At 41.9% G+C, this 18,517-nt stretch overlaps 1 protein-coding gene across 5 annotated transcripts; it reads right to left on the bottom strand.

The window, feature by feature from the left end:
- Positions 1-184: 184 nt before the first annotated feature.
- Positions 185-17,650, bottom strand: LOC125988149 (sodium-driven chloride bicarbonate exchanger). 5 transcript variants are annotated; one of them, XM_049752995.2, is made up of 27 exons: positions 17,267-17,628; positions 15,547-15,576; positions 10,220-10,301; positions 9,074-9,217; positions 8,856-8,997; positions 8,343-8,503; positions 8,001-8,189; positions 7,817-7,905; positions 7,053-7,210; positions 6,896-6,983; positions 6,568-6,714; positions 5,911-6,011; positions 5,559-5,733; positions 5,314-5,447; positions 4,984-5,229; positions 4,763-4,868; positions 4,400-4,561; positions 4,215-4,328; positions 3,885-4,046; positions 3,572-3,823; positions 3,424-3,492; positions 2,908-3,081; positions 2,669-2,791; positions 2,528-2,592; positions 2,330-2,434; positions 1,979-2,016; positions 185-1,318 (listed from the first exon to the last, which is right to left on the bottom strand). In XM_049752995.2, exons 1-26 carry the CDS (start codon positions 17,312-17,314, stop codon positions 2,004-2,006), a joined length of 3,279 nt encoding a protein of 1,092 aa, XP_049608952.1. In that variant the 5' UTR covers positions 17,315-17,628; the 3' UTR covers positions 185-1,318; positions 1,979-2,003. The 5 variants fall into 5 exon arrangements, with proteins under 5 accessions (XP_049608952.1, XP_049608948.1, XP_049608949.1 ...); XM_049752991.2 differs by lacking the exon at positions 1,979-2,016 and having other exon boundaries at positions 17,267-17,639; XM_049752992.2 differs by lacking the exon at positions 1,979-2,016 and having other exon boundaries at positions 8,856-8,994; positions 17,267-17,639.
- Between the last annotated feature and the right edge of the window lie 867 nt (positions 17,651-18,517).

The raw sequence follows: 18,517 nt of genomic DNA, 5'->3' as shown, positions 1-18,517 counted from the left end.
CGAGCGTTTGCATTACTTCTATTGCACATGGAGGGAATATATTGGTGTTTTGTCGACAGCGTTTTGCATTGTGTTTACTTTTAGCATCATGCTAACTTAAGTGCTAAACCACTGCCTGTTGTGAAGCGAGTTGAATCGAGTTCAAAATTTCTGAAAACAAAGATAGAAGAGGGGGAAAAAAGCATATCTTTATGTATGTTTATTTAATTTTTTATAGACACGCCAATCAAATCCTTTTTCAGTCTGCTGAACAAAACCACAATTGAAGAACAAATCGGAACGGATTACTTCACAATCGCCAGTCAAATTGTCTATCAAAGTTTAAGGCAAACAAAAATACACATAGATGCGGTCAAAATATGTGATAGTGATATAATTTTGACCTCTTATTAGTTTAAGCATCAAGAGAAGCATCAAGGAAACATCTATGTCAGATAAAAAGCCTCAAACATCATTTTCAGTTCTATATTAGCAACACTGAATAAAATAAACTATAGTGTGTATTATACATTGTTAAGACTGATCAGCACATATTACAGGTTGCCCTTTGCAGAAAAAAAAAAGTTTTTATTGCATCTCTAGAAGTACTAATGGTGCCGTTTAAAATAAAAATCATTTTCAACACAACACAGAAGACAGATTAGGTCCGTGGATGACAGCGGTAAAGATTTTTGTACAAGCCACTCCAAAGGTCAGCAACAAACAAAGAGGAAAAAGACCAAGTAGCAATTTGCCAAAGGAGGCTAAGATCACGTGCTACTTTGCAAAAGATGAAGGGAAAACAAAACAGCTGGAACATCACCAAAAATAATAAATATACAGAATATATATGAGATTTAATATATTTCCCCCCCAAAAATGTTTTACTTTCGACACACTTTTCACAGAAATTCTAAATTCTACAATAATCACATATTTAAGCAATTGAACTATTTTGCCGATGTTCTAAGTTTTTGCGAAACATATAAATACAATTAAATATTTTTGAAAAAGTGTCCTTCACTTGGCCCGTTTTGTTGCTGGTTTGTGCATTGATTCTTTAATATAGTCGCCAATGTTGCTTCTAATGTCATGTTTCATACAGAAGTTGCACACGACACACATAATACTAATAATAAAAAAAAAAAAAAAAAAAAAAAAAAAAATCACAGTACAAAGGTGGTGGAGTGTGGCACAGTTTTTTTTTTTTCTGATGAACAAAACAAGAGACAAAACAACGGCATTGTCTGCCAATGTGTGTCATCACAAGCTTGTCTCCCGATCCAAGCTCTTGTCGTGTCTCCGACGTTTGTGGCGCTTCTCAACTTTTTTGGGTAAACTGGCAAGGTGAAAGGGAGAAAAAAAAAAAAACACAATGTATTGAAAAACCAGCAAATCCCTTTTTTTTTGTAAATGCAGAGGAAGGCTGAGGGGAAAATACCAAAGGAACAAATTAAGCACAAGCACAACTATCATCTCAGTACCAAGATATCGTGCAGACATGCCCCCTAGTGGCTGGAAGTAGCACATGTATGTCAATAGCACAATCTGATTAGATAGATAGGAAAATACAGAGTGGGCAGATAAACTCAAAATAGTGACTGTGGTTCCAACTTCAAAACGTGAGTCTCTCACTTTGCTCTATTGTTGTTATGATATATGGACATGTGATTTTTTTAACGCACTGAAAACGTGACACGATGACGAGAAGTTCAAGTTTATGTCTCTAAGTTGAGTCACTGCCACCTTACATTAGTTTTATTGCAAATGTTGACGGAAAAAAATCGTCTCAGCGACAACTTGTACTTCAAAAACCCTTAAGTCGGGTCAGTGGTAAGTTGAGTTTAAGTAAGTTAAATTCTTCCTAACATGCAAAGGGGCAAACATGCACGGACGGGCAGCACAGGCAGAGGCGCATGTCTGTATTGAAAACAAACGCATTCATTCGACATGACTGCAGCCCTACCAAACCCTAAACAAGCAACAGGACAAGACTCACCTTTGGCTTCTCAGCTTCTAGGAAGTTAGGAAGGGGAGCTTGATGGGTGGGTGGAATGAAGCAGAGGGAAGCAATGCAGGAGATTCTATGTTAGTCTACCGGCTGGACAACCATGAGGACAGGGCTGCTCACAATTCATGTTCACGCAAACATTTGTTTAAACAGAAACAAATAAAAAAACAGGCCTTCAGGATAAGGAAGTTCTTTAAGTTGATTTAGCAAAATGTAATTGACTAGAACAAGTTCTAATCCCTGTAGCTCTGGGCATGAACTACTTGAACCTAAACACTATTCTGGGAAAATTAGATTCTAAATAATAAAGAGCCTAAAAGATTTTTGCTGTTGGTTTACCTTTTAGCAGCCGGTTCCTTTTCCACGGGGTTCACGCCCTTCCAAACGTTCCCGAAGGAACCCTTAGACATCTCATCAGTGATGTTCACAGTCGCTGGGTCGCCCCTTCAAATATATAAAAAAGAAATCATATTTGAACACACAAAGATAATACAGGTTCAATCTTTGTGCTAGTTCCAAAATGGATTCTAAACTTACTTGTAGTGTCCTTCAAGTGGAACTTGCACAATCCCTTCTTCTTCTACAATAATACTGTGTTCCTCCTGAGGAGAAACGTGAACGACCGTCAGCAACGCAAAGGAGACGTCGTCGTCTCCACACCTTTACGTATCACTCCACCTCTTGCGCAGCATCTTCAAGTTTCTTCTTCTTCCATTCTGGCATTAAGTCATCCAACCAGCTGAGCTCTCTCTTGGTGAAGATGAAGTCCAGGAGCTTACGGATGAAGACGAGTGCCAAGACCTTGAGTAAAATAAATTCAATAACCACTTTTTGTTCACGCACGATGAGATCATTTTCAATGCTTTGCTCTCTTGACTTTTTTTTCTTTTTGTTCCTGTCTTGTTTTTTTCTTTTACCATCATCGGGAAAACGATGGCAGCCCTGGAGGTCTTGATGACCCACAGCAGCACCAAACAGCTGAGCTGGATGACGGTGAAGAGGTGCACTTTCCTCAAGGGAACGTGGCGAAGGTAAATGAAGTCAGGCTGATGTTTGGCCGGCATCCCATACAATCTGAGACGGTCAAAGAACTGTCAAGAGAGAGGTCAGGTCAAGCTACAGGACTCATCTTTTCTCAAAAACATGATGTAGCCATTGTTATCTGCCTGTCTGTAACTATTTCTTAAGATAAAAAAAAAATTAAATGTCAAATGCAAACATACTGAATTTAAGTTAAATATAACTGAATTGTACATAGGCCGTGATTCGCTCGCATGCCACTAGAGGGAGCCCACGTAGCACCCTTGAGAGTATCGGTGATCGAGACAATCCAAGAAATTTTGAGATGTTGGTGGTTAAGAATGATCACGTAAAAGTTGTGACCAACTAGAGCCAAATCAATCAATTGATTGGACAAAAAAAAAAAGACTCACCTGGATGCCTCGAAGTGAAGACGCCCCCATGTAGAGAAAGACTCCATACAGCACAGGCATTGGGATGAACTACAATTCAAACCCAGAAAAGTTATTTGTGATGTCTCCATATTTACACGGCACATATTAATGAATTTATTTTGCCGACCTTCAACACTGAGGTCATAAAAACCGAGCAGCCCATGAGGGTGAAGATCATGAGGCCGGTAAAGCGCTGCTCACGGATGCCCAGGAACTTAGGCTGCTCTCCGGGTGCAGAGCACTCGGACTCCAGCTTCAAGCTGTTCACGTGCGAGATAGAAAGCACGGTGGCGGCCACGAACCACGGCAGGCCCATCACAGAGCACACGCCCAGCATCACCCCGACCACAAACAAGTCAAGGTGGTAGCCACAGCCTTTCTGAAAAAGCACAGCCATTTTCAGAGCTTTTTCTCCGCCAGTCATTTCCAGGTGGAGATACCTTCAGCTTGTGTTCCTTCCTGTTGATAATCACAGCTGTGATCTGTTGGTCCATGAAGATGAGGATGGTGCACAACAGAGCAGGGATGAAGGTGATGATGGTGGTCCACCATGGGTTGGGGCCCACGGGGTTTATAATCCAGGTGCGATCATCTCTGGTAGGCTGGAAACAGTACAAACAGGAAAGAGGCTCTTAAATCTTGAATACATTTTTTTTTCTTTCTTCAAGACATGAGCTGTGGCTGTGGTTCTTCTTTTGCAGTAAAAAAAGCCAACCTGAGGAAACCTTTTAACAAGTGATCTTTGATTGTTTGGGCTGGGTAAGACTCACTTTAAACTTGTTGGGAACTTGTAATTTTGGTGAGGGAATGCCCAGAGCGTAGTCAACCAGAACCATGGTGAGGATGGTGATGAAGACTGCAAAGTCACTGATGATGGCCCGAACCTGAAGGCAAACATGGACAAAAACGTCATTGAGGTCAGTGCCACAAGGTGGCTGGCTCAGTTGCTACTGACCTTGGTCGGAAAGTAGCGCCTTGTCTTGAACTCCTTAAGAAAGGCGGACATGAAGACGGTCGAGAAGAAGAGGACCACACACCAGAAGAGGACGTCTGGAATGTAAGGGCCGTGGGGACCACAGGCGCTGCCCTTGAATTCCCCGTGCAGTTCTTCGCACTCCTACTGGCACCAGAGGACACGATGAGGACGATCGCGGGATAAATGACAACGGAAATCACGTTTTGATTTGTAATTGAGCCTTCATTTGGCTGAAATGGACCAACATGAAAACATCTCAGCATTTTTCTGTCAATAATGAAAATCACAAAGCAGAACTATCATCTGGATATGAGTGGATTGTAAATTTCAAAAATGACTTACCTTAACTTCCAACATGGTCCAGTTGACCTCAGAGGCTGTGATGTTTCTCTCCTGCCACAACAGCCGAGTCTCATTGCTGGGATCTTGGGGCTCTGCACAAGTGCACCTGTGTAGACCATCTAGTCACGTCTAGATAATTCCAAGTTGGTAAATTGATCTTTAGTCTTAGCTCACTCAACAATTATAGCAAACAGGGTTCTTCTTTTTTTTTTACCACTTACGAATACAGCGTAAGCTTCTGAAGGTTGTTGTTTTTATTGATGGGGTAGTGCACGCCCAGGTGGATCAGTTTCTCCAGGGCCTCATAGATGAATATGATGCAGATCAGGGAAGCAAAGGCTTCCTCTGTGAACCTTGTGATGTAACAAACAAGTGAGCTGGCATCGGTGGCCACAAGCAGGAGACAGAAAAAGGACGTCCAAAGGCCGATACAGGCCCTCAGGGAGAGGTAGGAGAGGCCGTAGTCCCTGCAAGAGGACAAGAAAGTCCTCAGAATCAACATCAATTTGCAAAATCATTCAAAATACTTGGGGAAAAAAAAAAAGACACACTTGCAGAACTTGAAGAGGATCTTCTCAAACACAAGGACCGGACCGGTGCTGCCAAGGATTGTGAGTGGCTGCCCGGCAAAAAGCGAGTAGGCAATTCCAGTCATGGAAGCCCCGAACAAGGACTCGATAGCGCTCTGAAAACACGGGAACACCGAAAAACTGTTTTGCGGGAAATCTCAATAACTGATGTTTTGGAGCATATACAAACGGCAATAAATGAATTTTTTTTTTTTGAATCCACTTACCACACGTCCTTCGGTGGCTTCACCAAGAAGACCTCCAAAGGTGATGACAGGTGACATGCAAGCGCAGTAAAGGAAAAGGAAGGAGGCCAGACACTGCAGACTAAGGGCATCCGTGTAGTCCGAAAGGTAGTGAGGGGCCTTTCGCTTGATGTCCATGATGAAACCGCCAAACAGCCTTGGAGGGGGGATCAGAGGAGCATCAGAGGAAAAAAGCTGTCAGTGTCTAAGTGGTGTTATCTCATTGCTCCAAGTGGTTGTGTCAAGGTGCACTTCTGTAGGAACATGGCAAGGTTGAGGTGACATTTGAACACAAGAGGCGAATGCATGCCATGTCTGTCTCTCTTCGACCTACTTTCCAGTACGTTGAAGCTCAGGGCCACCGTGGCCTTCGTGTTCCTCTGAGTCAACAAGATCCGTGACTCCATTTGGAAGAGGAGGAATCTTCCGCTTTTCCTGTAGAAGAAAATATTAACTCCAACCACCGCCACACTGTGTTGTGTGCTTCCAAGTATTTGATTTTGAGAAGGAAAATGCATCAATAGGCAACTGTAAGAGTCAATGTAGAATATCTCAATCCTCCTACTACAGCTGGTACATATTGGAATTTGTTCATTATGAAAAAAAAAAAAAATGGTGGTCATCAGTGGTGTAGTACAGTGTTTCCCAACAAGAGTGCCCATGCATTATTCTTTATTCCATCATTTATCCCCAAATTATTATTCATTTACTATCAATAATGTATTTGTTTGTCATCCATGGGTATCTAGGTCAACAGCATATAGTGACAGGCAGATGAAGGAAAAGCACTTTCCATAAATGGCAATTGTCCCGTGTATCGATTTTTTGGTGACACTTTGTGTGTGGTGAGGTTTTTTTTTTTTTTTACCATGTCATATAAGTGCCTTGGCTCAATAAAGGTTAAACGTTCTGGTGTGGTTTGTATATAATCCTATATAATAAATAAAAGAAAGCAAACTCCTAACAATAGCTTCTTTTGGTGGGAGTTTACCTGAGAGGGCACATTTTTGGGAGGTTCTATTCTGATGGAGGGATCCCATTCTCCAGGGGGTAACACTGTCACTTGGTCCAGGAACTCATCAATACCAGCCACCAGGTCATTTCTGTCTTTGGCTTTGTACGCCACATCGTGGAAAATCTGTTGAGGGAAAAACGTCGGTTGTCATCCCAACGTGCCATTGATACATAATAGTTGCACTGCTGAAAATCCTGATGCATTCATCCCTCTGGAGCTTCCTTTTTTTTTTTCAAAGGGCAGCTTGAGATCAACAGAATCTGTCATCATTGCTGCTTTTACAGTACCCGGACCAAAACCTCACCTCGTCCGTCATCAAGGTTGCGATAGACCGTCCGATTTCATGGTACTGCGGACCTTTGCCCAGAGGCCCGAGCAGGATGAAAAGAAACCTGCGAGAGAGAAGACACAGTCAGGGAGTGCGCTGGATCATCTGTCCAAAAAGAAACACAGAGGTCAACCTAGTGGTGATGGGAACCTCAGCCAGGCCGCTGAGCAGCACAGCGGGCGCCAGGCGGACAAAGGCCACCACAGGGCGTTCGAGAAATTCCAACTCCCCAACAAGGATGTTGGAGGCCTCTGCGCCAGGTGGGATCTTCTTCATGAAGTGAAGGTCAATCTAATAAACAAAACTTGTTCATAACCGTTCAACTCTTTATCCTCATCATTCTAGAGAGCGTTATTGTGACTACCTTATTTAAGACCTTGATTTGGGACAAGGTTAAGGTAGCCATGGAGTCCCACAAGGGTCAATACTAGGCACAATATTATTTAGTTTAATGTTGAATAGAAACTCCAATTTAACCTGCCAAAATCAATAATTGGAAGACTCGAATATCTTTATTTGTTCACATCCACAATGGTGCATATGTACTTGTTAATGATTTTCTCCCCTTGTTGTAGGTACAGTAATTCTGTCTCCAGGAACACTTCTCCTTCTTGTAGGCCATGTCGGATTAGGATTTTACTCACAAACAAAACTATTCACACTCATATAAACACCTGCGGGGAAAGTGAGTGCGCCTGGAGAAAACCCACGCAAGCATGGTGACGATGTATTTTCACAATGTATTTTTCCTTATGTAAGTAGCTTGGTCCTCCAGTTACACGATGTCCAATTTCCCAGGATAAGTTGCAAAAGCAGACCATTCCACACGGTACCCAATCTTAAATCAATAATCTCACTTTTCCGCAGATAAACAGCAAAAGCAGCGGTGGGGCTCACCTTGCTGAAGTCGACGGCGCTGTTTTCTCTACTGACGTCCTGTTTGCCCTCGGTCATCGCTGACTGAGACTGAGATGAAACCGTTTGTCCTGTCAAGAAAACACTGATATCAGGTCAGCCAAAATACATAACTGGATGTCATTCGTTTCTTTATTATTCAAATTAATGGCTAACGCATCCTCACCATTCTTATCCATGGAGTGAGGCTCTGATTGCTTCTTGCCAATGTCTGCAAAGGAGCGGACAATGGGGATACGGTTGGCAAGCTTCTTGTGGTTCTGGTGGTGATGCTGCTTGAGCAGGGCTTCACGAATCCTCCTCCTGGCATCCTGACCCAGTTGACCAGACACTTCGTGCTGATCCAGGACCATGTCTGAAAAGGTGAGCAAGCCAGAACTAGTGTTTTTTTAATGATAGATGGATTATATACTGTAATTGCTAATAAGTGTGGGCTCATTGTCTCCATGGAAAATAAACACTTGTGATTGGATAAAAATGGAGTATTTTTGAAAAAGCATTGTTGTACCTGCAATCTCCTCCAGCGAATTTGCTCTCATGTCCAGCATAACAGTGCCATTCATGATGCAGCTGCGGAGCTCAAAAAGACTGTGGAGGGACAGCGTGGCCACGTAGGGCTTACTCCATCGCTCGCCACCATCCTCGACGTCTTCCTCAAACTTCAGCCACCTTTACACACAAATACAGCAGCTGTTGTCAAACCATCAATGTCTGGATGGATTGCAGAAATGATTATGCTTGTATTGACTTTTTATTGTTTGGTATTTTCGTCTTAATTGGATTCAATTGAGGGTGTTAGATACCAACACAGATATTCATTCAGTGGTACTGATACTAAACTACTTAGACTCAAATTAGAAAATCAGTTTGGAGTGAAGGCAGAGTGACATTTAGAGGAGACCTGAGAAGAAGACGTGGGTGTGAAGAACAACACTTTGTCCGCAACCCTCCATCCAAGATTTTGTTTGCAAACATGAAAATGTCTCCAGGGTAGGATGTGGTGCAAGAAAAACAAGCCCACCTGGCAGTCTCCTTCCATTCTGCATCCTCGCCCTCTCTGAGGCAAATTTCATCCAGCTCGGTGAACAAGGCGTGCGGGATGTGCTCCTCATCGCCATCCTCTGTCCCCAACAAGAACTGCACCCTCTGGGCTGGTGTGTCTGCTGCAGCAAAGGACGACGTTTCATTTCTGCTAAAACCGCAGCCACGTGAAAATGTAAGGAACGTCGGGACACCGACTGTGTGAGGGAGATTCTCGTCCATCGTCAGCCGTGGAGTCCCTCTCCTTGGAGCGCTTCCTGTGTCTGTGGCCGTGGTGACGGTGGCGGCGATGTGATCTGCGGCCCAGAGGAACATGTACCCCGATGTATAGAGTGCGGTGACCTGGAGTCAACAAAAAAGGGGGGAAAAAGACATTTGAGGTGAGGGCTTTTACTTGAAGCTCTCTTTCACTGGAAATGTCTGTCTCCCACTAAAAAAAAGTATTTTTTTTTGAAGAACAAGAAAAACAGAGCCGTAAAACACTAATTTATAAAAACATGGTCATAACAAATGACGTCAAGAATTCAACAAACATTTGTGCATTGCAATTAATGAATTAATTGCGTCTTTTGCTGTCTGTGCAACTTGGCCACTGGGGGCAGTATAATACTGCCACAACTACAGCATGTAACTCAGTATTGTAATATTAGTCATATTCGTCATTTTTTGTAGAGCATAAAGAATGCATATCTGTGAGTGTCACTATTGTGTTGCTGCACCGTTTGTGTTTGAATATCCATTCCTTACTGTGTTGATTTATTTGTCTTCCAAATACAAATTGTTTGGTGGGGTTTTTTCTTGCTTGTTTACGTTGAATGCAGACCTAGCAAGGGTTCCCCCCACATTTGAGCTGCCGCGATTGTGCGTGCGGAATTCGAGCATGCATGCACAAGGTTAGAGTGAAGATAATCCGAGCTGACTGTCTCCTCTTTTTTATTGCAGTGGAGCTGACTGGCCGGCCAGTGATGCACAGCCTAACCCCAACCCTCCACCCATCTCTGGCTCTCAGCTGAGTGCTCAGAGAACTGTGACTGCCCTGTTCTTGCCTCCTGCACCATATGAGGTGCCACAGTAAAACCAAGTCGATCTGATTCTACACATACAATAAGCGGTTCAGAAAATAGATGGATGGGCTATTCGTTCCAGAATTTGGAGATAGGAGTAGTTGGTCTGCTGATTTTCTTTTTTATTTTGCGCAAACTTGAAATGAGTGTTGTATGGTGATAGGTGACTGAACATTTATGACAAACATACAGTACAAAATCCCGCATGGACAAATTTTGCCTTGCACAAAATGTAACATTTGCTTTCATGAATAATATAAAACACGGAGAGGGTCGTTACCTTCTAGTTCTTCCTTCTCAAAGTTGGTGTTCAGCATGGAGCGGGTTCCGCCACGGTCCACCACTGCTTCCTCATCAGTCCTCTGACACAAACACACACAGACAAGGCTTGCTTCAGGACTGGACATAATCTAAACTCGAACATTTCTTCAACCTTATGTTTTTCTTACAAAGTATGTCCAAAGCTGCACCCAAAAAGTGAAACTCTGCATCACTAACTGTAGACATAAGTCAGCCAATATTTGCAAGCTGGTTTTAAAAAAAATAAAATAAAAATCTGTAGTCCAAATTAAGTAGCTCTGACCAACCAATCAGAGGACAGAAATAGGCCAACGTCAGTCTGAGCTTTCCTGAATTTGCATGTTGCATATACTCCCCGCACCTGGGATTCGAATGACCCTGGGCAGGTTATATTCAAATGAAAACACATCATAGCAGAAATCGAAACAACATAGACATTACTGGTGATAGTGTTTCGGCGTCCATGTACCACAAAATTGCTTTTACTGTCTTGGGCTCACTTGTCTTCCACACTCTGGGCTCTACTTAGACGAGTAGAAGCAAGCAGCAGACAGCCATGAACCCTCGCTGTCGGGTGAGGCGGAAGAAGAGGCAAAACGGAACGGAACGCCGGCAGTAGCACAATGATGAGATTCAGCCTCCCGGCTGACAATTTAACGAAACCGGCCTCACCGATGGCCAAACAAGGGTGTCACTGCAGGAGACAGATCTGCCCCTAATACCAACTAATTCCACCATGAAAGATGCAATGAGAATGACTAGAATTGTTGTATCTTTGGATATTTTGATGAAAACATGAGACATGTTTTAAATTGTGATTTGAAGCTATTTATCTGATGCCAAGTGTCAGGGGTCAAAGGTCATACACCCATCACCATTGTGAAAAGAAAATAAGTACACATGGAGTACATCGTGACAGGCTTAGGGCGGCACTTGCTGAGTATCCGACGCTTATCCGGCAAAGATTAACGGGCAAGTGAAATGGTGGCACATCACTCACTCTCTCACACATGGACGATAAGACAGAAGATCAAAAGTGTTTCGTGGACAGACGCGGCAAGCTCATGCTGGTGCATTGGTATTCAATGTCCGATGAGATAAGTCCGTGTTAATTGACTCAGACACTCAATCGGGCAAAAAAGAACACAAAAGCTTGTCTCACATTTACATCACATTACGGTGCAGCTGGAAAATGTCGATCGAATGTTCAACTGCACTACGTCCACTACTGCTGTTCCTTTTCCTTTTATGTAGCTAAGTAAGGAAAGTAGACATTAAACATTCATAAACATAGAAACCCGGCAGTTGCGTGACGAACACGCTTGGTGTTAAGTGGTGCTAACGTTCATAGCAAATGCGTGTGTAACTAACATTAACATCCAAAGAGCTAGCTTAAAAAAATAAAAATAAAATAAAAACACGCTTAGAAATTTATGTTGATCAACTCCAAATAGGACAACACACTACAGTGATGAAATTTTTTTGCTGATCTCATTTGACTATTGTTCAAATTTGGTTGGCACAAAATGGCGGCTGGCAAGTAAATGTTATTCATCAAGTGTTGATTAGAAAGTAAAATTGTCTTTTGGATAGGAGGCTAAATTACTCTCATAAATACAACTAAAAATATCCAATTTAAATATATTTAATAGTACAGTAAGTCTTTAGGGAAAGATTTAAGCAGAAGCTTACGCAACGTTGTTTTTTTGTGCTAGCATATTTGTGTTTATTAGTCTAAATGCATATAGGCAAGTCTTATGTCTGTCTAGTTCATCAAGAAGTATCCCCATAACAGCTACACTTTATATGAAGGCCTAAAGGCACTTTTCAACTTGTAAACACGTCAACTTTACCACTCTGCGATGATAGTTATAGCCTGCCAGCTAACGCTAGCTGTCTAATATATTCCGTGTGGGGATTTGGTACGGCTCTGTACCTTACAGAATGTTTCCTACCCTCCCAAAAAATCAAATACATGTATCTATTATGTAACGATGAGCTAAAATATCCACCCAGCAGGCCTCTGTTTCTATTTATAGGCCGTAATGATACAGCTAGCTGAGGCTAAACCTGAAAGCATTTAAAAAGAAATACGATGAAAATGGAATCAGGAATTTCATGAATGATGTTGTGTGTGTGATGCAGGCTATCAGGGAAGAACAGGGAGCACGTAAGCAAGACTGCAGGAGGAAGTCGGCATGAACGAGGTGGAGGAGGGGTGGACATGCGATCATGCGTGATAGAGACATGTTCACGTGTTTTTGTATGTACAATTCATGATGATTACGTGCCACCCGCAACATTCTGACCAGCGCTGGCCCAATATCATGTTATCCGCTACAGGAACTGAAATATTCGAATAAATGACAATAACAGTTTTGCTCTGATGGAAATGACTCCAGTCCAATGTCACGTTCCTCTTGTGAAGGTCAGGATGCTTTTCTACATGTTGCGCAAATATGAGCTCACACAATTCTTATTCCACACAGCCTGCCTTTTTTTTTTTTAATTGTCAATACACACTGTGTGTAACTGTATCAAGCTAATGAATGTATTTGAACTATGCAAAGCCTTTTGTGAGTATTCTCTGAATAATAAGCAATAAAATATATATGTTGAACATGTTTGGAAAGTGCTAACTGTAATTAAAATATCTGGTTGATCTTTTGGTTAGTTAAAAAAAATGATCCGGGCTTGCTGAGATCAACAATATGATATTTATTCTATTACAAGTTCATGAAGCATCCAAATGATTGAAGCGTGAACCACCAACACAAAATATTGAATTTACTTTTTTTTATTTTAAGCCTGTTTTGAGGGGGCTATACCGTAACGTGACAAGCAGTTTCTCCTTCATTCGTCACCACAAATGAATACAACAACCCAGTTGGCCATTGCTAAACTGTGCTAACGCAGCCGCCCTAATTAACTTTGACATAATAAAGCCGCTATGTTTTCCAACAGGTGCCCGTCCGTCCCCATAGTGTCATGTGAAAATGGCGAATCTTAACTCTCGCTCGCTGGCAAGTCACGGACAGCTGGGGAAGGTATTATGTGCATTAGCCGCACTGTTACATCACAATCAGTAAAGAACGGCGCATGAGCTTTCAAAACATTAACTTGGTTGTTTCAATTCATGCACTCAAATCTATATTCAAGCAATTAAAAGAGTCCAATTTTCCACATTATGTCCACTCGAGGCTTTGAGCTGCTTAATTCAATTCCTATATTCCACACATGCTCCTTATGAGTAATCCTTTCCCAATATCATGTAACTCTGTGGAAAACAGGTACAATGTGTGACCTAATTTCGCCAATAAGCTATTCATGGGTGTTCCCTGGGGAGCAACATAATGAAGGTTAAATTACTATTGTGGGAGCTACAGTATACTTGTCTCAAAAATAAAAATGCACCACAGCATTAGACACGCAACAGCATGTGAGCTTGAGAAAAAAATGGCTTGAGAGACAAAGCAATTTGATTTATTTCACGCTGCGTAAGTGTAAACACTAACACACATTGTGGCGGCTTTTAGTTGACAAAGACGGAGATGGATTATCGCTGGCTGTAAGGGCCTCTGCGACTGGCGGGTGGTTTTAGTTGTCATGGTTTTTCATCCCTACAGATGGTTACCGTGGCGATGATAACTGCTGAGAGCATCAGCACTTAGAAAAAAGGAAATATTCCGTCCGTATAAAAGGCCCGGTCAAAATAGTACAAACGCTTTTTTTTTTTTTTTTTCTGAACCCGATGAAGTAACCGGACTCATTGCAGCAGATATAAGCCCCAATCTCAGAACAGGACGGTCCCATCTGTCAAGGCAAGCTCCTCGGGATCTCTCACATGCGCACATCCGAATCTCGTCGGCGAGAATTTTCCAAATCAAATGAATTTCAGCAGCCTACCTGGTAACTAAATCTCTTGTTGCAGTCCACCGAGAGCATTTTGGGTCCCTTGGGACGGGACAGGATGATGACTAAACCCCCTCCTTGTTTGGCGGGAAGTGGTAGGATGAGAGGGTCAGAAGGGTTAGGCGTCCCACTCGCAAAAATGACGTAGCTCACGGCGATGTCAGCTCGGAATGGAACATGGCGAGCTCACATCCAAGAAACGGCGCTCAGCTCAGCTCAGCTCAGCTCAGAATCAATCGTGTCTCGTCTCATCCAGGGTCAAATGTTTGTGCCTCGCATCCATCCGCCAATCCGCCCATCACCCGCGAGCAAACAGGGATTATAGCGCTTGTGACATCACCGACGCCAACATGATTGGAGCAAAGCTTGTTTCTCTCCCGGCTTGGTAGATTTGTTATCTCAAGTCGGCGTCCCAAGAAGTTGGCAATCAAGAAAAAGAACAACAATCGGGACAATGGTGCCAGACTCCAATCAGTGTAAGAGACAAGAAATATAGACGGGAATGATCAAGTGATGGCAACACTTGATGAATATAATGATAGCCGACAGTACGCAGAAAGATGATTGAGCTTCTTTCGTACACTTCAAGCGCCCATGACCACTAACCAACCCGTAACACCAACCAACCAACCAACCAACCAACCAACCAACCAACCAACCAACCAACCAACCAACCAACCAACCAACCAACCAACCAACCAACCAACCAACCAACCAACCAACCAACCAACCAACCATCTTGCACATTGGCAGTTAGCAGAAGGTAAAATATTGCCATTGAGCTAACATGGCACATGTAAACCAAATATTAGAAGGTCAGAAATGAAAGATTTTACAATATATAAATGTAAAAAAAGCAAGGAGGGGGTAAAAGAAAAAAAAGGTGCTTTGCTTGTGTTTTTAGGTTTGAATCTGAAATGTCCCTGTTTCCCCTTTTCATTTTAACATTTAGTACAATATTGTACCGGTCAACCTTGAACTGTTAAACTAGTGCGGTGTGCTGGCCGCTTTTTACTTACTGTCCTTCACGCAAGATTACAAACTTGCAATCCATTGCCCCCCCCCCCAAATGTGAAAATGCGCTTCCGCTTCGGTTAAGAGATGTTTCATCCAAAGACAACGTTAAAAAGTAGTCAATAAGAATAAGTCCCAAAAGACTTTTTGTATTACCTTTAAATACTGTGTGAGTCAAACTTACTGAATACTGAAGTCGTTTTCAAATGGACCGAGCCAAAGTAACATTTTAGCATTATACAAACGTTTTTGATGCCTACCTTGTCATGGTCACAAAACTGAATTTGCTTTTAGCTCTTGGTAATTGAATTCAGAAAGGAATCCAAGCCAGTGTGTGCTGAAAGCCAAATTAATTGAAGGGAATAAAAGGAGTGTACTTACCACATTTTTAGTTTCTTGCACGCTTTGTTCCTGCAATCAGAAGACATCAGTTATTAGGACAAAAAAGAAAAAACAATCTCAAAATGCTAACAATGAGATTTGTCCATTCATCGTGATTAATTGTTCAAGATCATCCAAATTGTCCTTCTACTATAATTTAAAATTCCCTTTTAAATTCCATTTTAAAAGTTCAAAGCCTCACAATTCCTTCTTCATAGATCTATTCAAATTTGGATTCATCGCCCCAAAGAAGCAACTTTAAAAAACCTCAACGCCATGTCCCAGATTTTTAATGTTGCTTACATTAAGTCCCGTTCAATAGAAAACATTAAGTCCAGTCCAGAACCAATCATTGCTGCAGAAATCTCTGGTAATACAATTCAGTGGTAATTGATAGATCAGTTGTGGTTTCCAACCTAATTGACAGAACAGGCACACAATCACATGGAGGCTAATATATTTTACTAGCTCTGTATTATTTTTTTTAATTTCCTGATTAAAATGTAAAGTTGTAATTATTTGCTTGCATTCCTGTACATACCCAAAAACATTTTTAAAGGGTGAATTGAGCTTTAAATTTGTTTCGAAATGCTTAGAGGAAAATGGAGAAGCCCACATTATGAAGTGTTTTATGTGGTCTCTTGGAAAAAATGTAGTATTTTGGGTCAGCTGCAGCATAAACTGTAAACTGGGTGGTGGTCTAATAATTCTTTCAGGCACTGAATGTCGCCGGAATTGATGCCAGATATTTTGCTTATCTCTCTAAAGGTAAATATTGTTTCATTCTGGAGCCTATTAACCAATAAAGAAGTGATTTCACTTCACTGGTCTGAATGTATTATCTATGACGCCATATTGTGGCAGGCAGAAAGTATAAAATGAACCTAACGTTTTATTTTAGGTCATCAACATTTTTCCAATGTTGAATATGTGCATTGGCTCAATAGAAGCATGCGTTAAATCATATAGAATCGCATCAATACTCGCTTCCCGGACATGATGGCTCCACATAGCGACATGACATCCTACTGATGCTATGACAACACACAGAACAAGCACACCATGTATCCTAAAATAAATCTAGTTAACATTTCCCATTTTTTTTCCTCCTGAATAATGATGAGATGACGTTATCGTTAGCTACATGAAATGGGCCTCTGATCTTAGTAGGCAGGTGCTCAATCTGCCTCTGAATCACCAAATAATTCATTCCAAAAATGATGATTGATTTCAGATAATTTAGTAGGGGGGCCTTCTTGTTAGTTGAAAGATGCCTCATCCCAGCTCACAGGTTGCATAAGAGGCTGCAGGTAGTAGAGGGCGCGTGAAGTACACTCACATTGGGTCTAACTGGACAAATCTATTTGGATTTGGGAAAAACAGCTCTGTTTTGATGGACGATGACAACATCCTATCAATTTCGCATCACGTATAACAAGCAGACTGCACCAATGCACATCAAGCATCATTCAAATTTAATTAGGATGGTATAGTTTTTGCAGTTTTTGCTTTAAATGACATTGAATTTGGAAAGTGTGACAAATGAATTGGACTGGAATTGTAAATCCCAATTGCAGTGCACCAGAAAGATTCAAATGCTTCTAGTCATACTAGCCAAGGGAGATGAACCAAGAAATTGAGCGTCTTGTGTTGAATTCTAAAGAGAAATAACCAAACGTAGACATTTCACACACGAATAAAGACAAATCATTTGACTCACCGCTGGCAACAGGGGCTCCATTTGAGCACCCTGGTCGGTAATGTCCATCTTTTCCTCCTCCTCCTCCTCCTTCCAAATGTGTTGCGCTTCTTGAGTTGAGATGCCGATTAAGGAGAGCGGCTGCTATGTCTCCTTCTCTTCTCCCCTCCACTCGCAGTACAGTTTATTTACCGGTTGGGCTTTTCTCAAATGGAGGTGGCAAAGCATGCCCTACATATTTTACGCATGGAGGAGGGAGCTTGCGCCAGCCCACAGAAACGTACGTGGGGAGGGGGGATCGGCGCCAGAGAGCCTCCGTACGATTTCGTCGTAACAGGGATATGCGCATAAATATATCAAATGTAAAAAAATACGGCAGAAAGCCTGAGTGGTGCATTGACATTGTGTTTTTAATTTACGCCCACGAACACAACAGGGCAGGGGGATGGAGCTGATTTTTTTATTTTTTTTTACGTAGCCTGGATGTGTTAACATAACGGAAATAAAGTCACAGCATAATGTGATCGTGACCACATTTCAGTCTATGCGGCACGCGATCATGTGCGGCCATCGCGCATCATGACGAAGGATGCTGCGGTACCTCAATCTTGTACTCTAGCGCCCCTATCTGGCCAAAACTGGGACTTTTTCATTGCTTACCTCGAGTTGAAAGGGCCTCTGTAGTAGTCACAGATTAGTAATATTCTATTTATATTTGTTTGGTACTAGAATTCATTTGTCACACGTGCCAAATTCCCTTTACAGTTATTTGGTTCTCAAAATCTTTTTTTTTTCATGTTGCATCTTTTAATAGACTGACACGTCACACATCAAACTATGCTAGTAGAGAAAGCTACAATCATCATTCAAACCATTTATCCTGGTTATATTGTAATTTCGTATACTGTACTGTAGTATTCGATTGGTCAAACATTAGCTGGAGTACTCTGGTTTATTCCTGCTGCAAAAGCAGGGAATTATACAGATATATATATTTTGAATTCAGTTGGAGGAAGGAAGTCAGAATGGCAGGCTATGTTATGGAATGGTAGAAAAGAAAGATGATATGGAATTCAGGATGATATGCAAGGAAGGAAGGATTGAAGGAAGGAAAATCATAAAGAGAGAGATTAGGAACTGAGATGAGAATGAAAGGGAGAAAGGAGACAAGAATGAAAGGAAGCAAGGAAAATTGAAGGAAAGTCAGGAGAGAGAAAGGGTCAAGGATTGCATGAAAGGAAGCAAACCAGAACCATGGAAGATGTTTGAAAC

Source organism: Syngnathus scovelli, chromosome 2 (assembly GCF_024217435.2).
Source record: "Syngnathus scovelli strain Florida chromosome 2, RoL_Ssco_1.2, whole genome shotgun sequence".
Classification (NCBI taxonomy): domain Eukaryota; kingdom Metazoa; phylum Chordata; class Actinopteri; order Syngnathiformes; family Syngnathidae; genus Syngnathus; species Syngnathus scovelli.
Note: the sequence above shows the minus strand (reverse complement) of the source record. Positions and strands in the feature narration are given on the sequence as shown.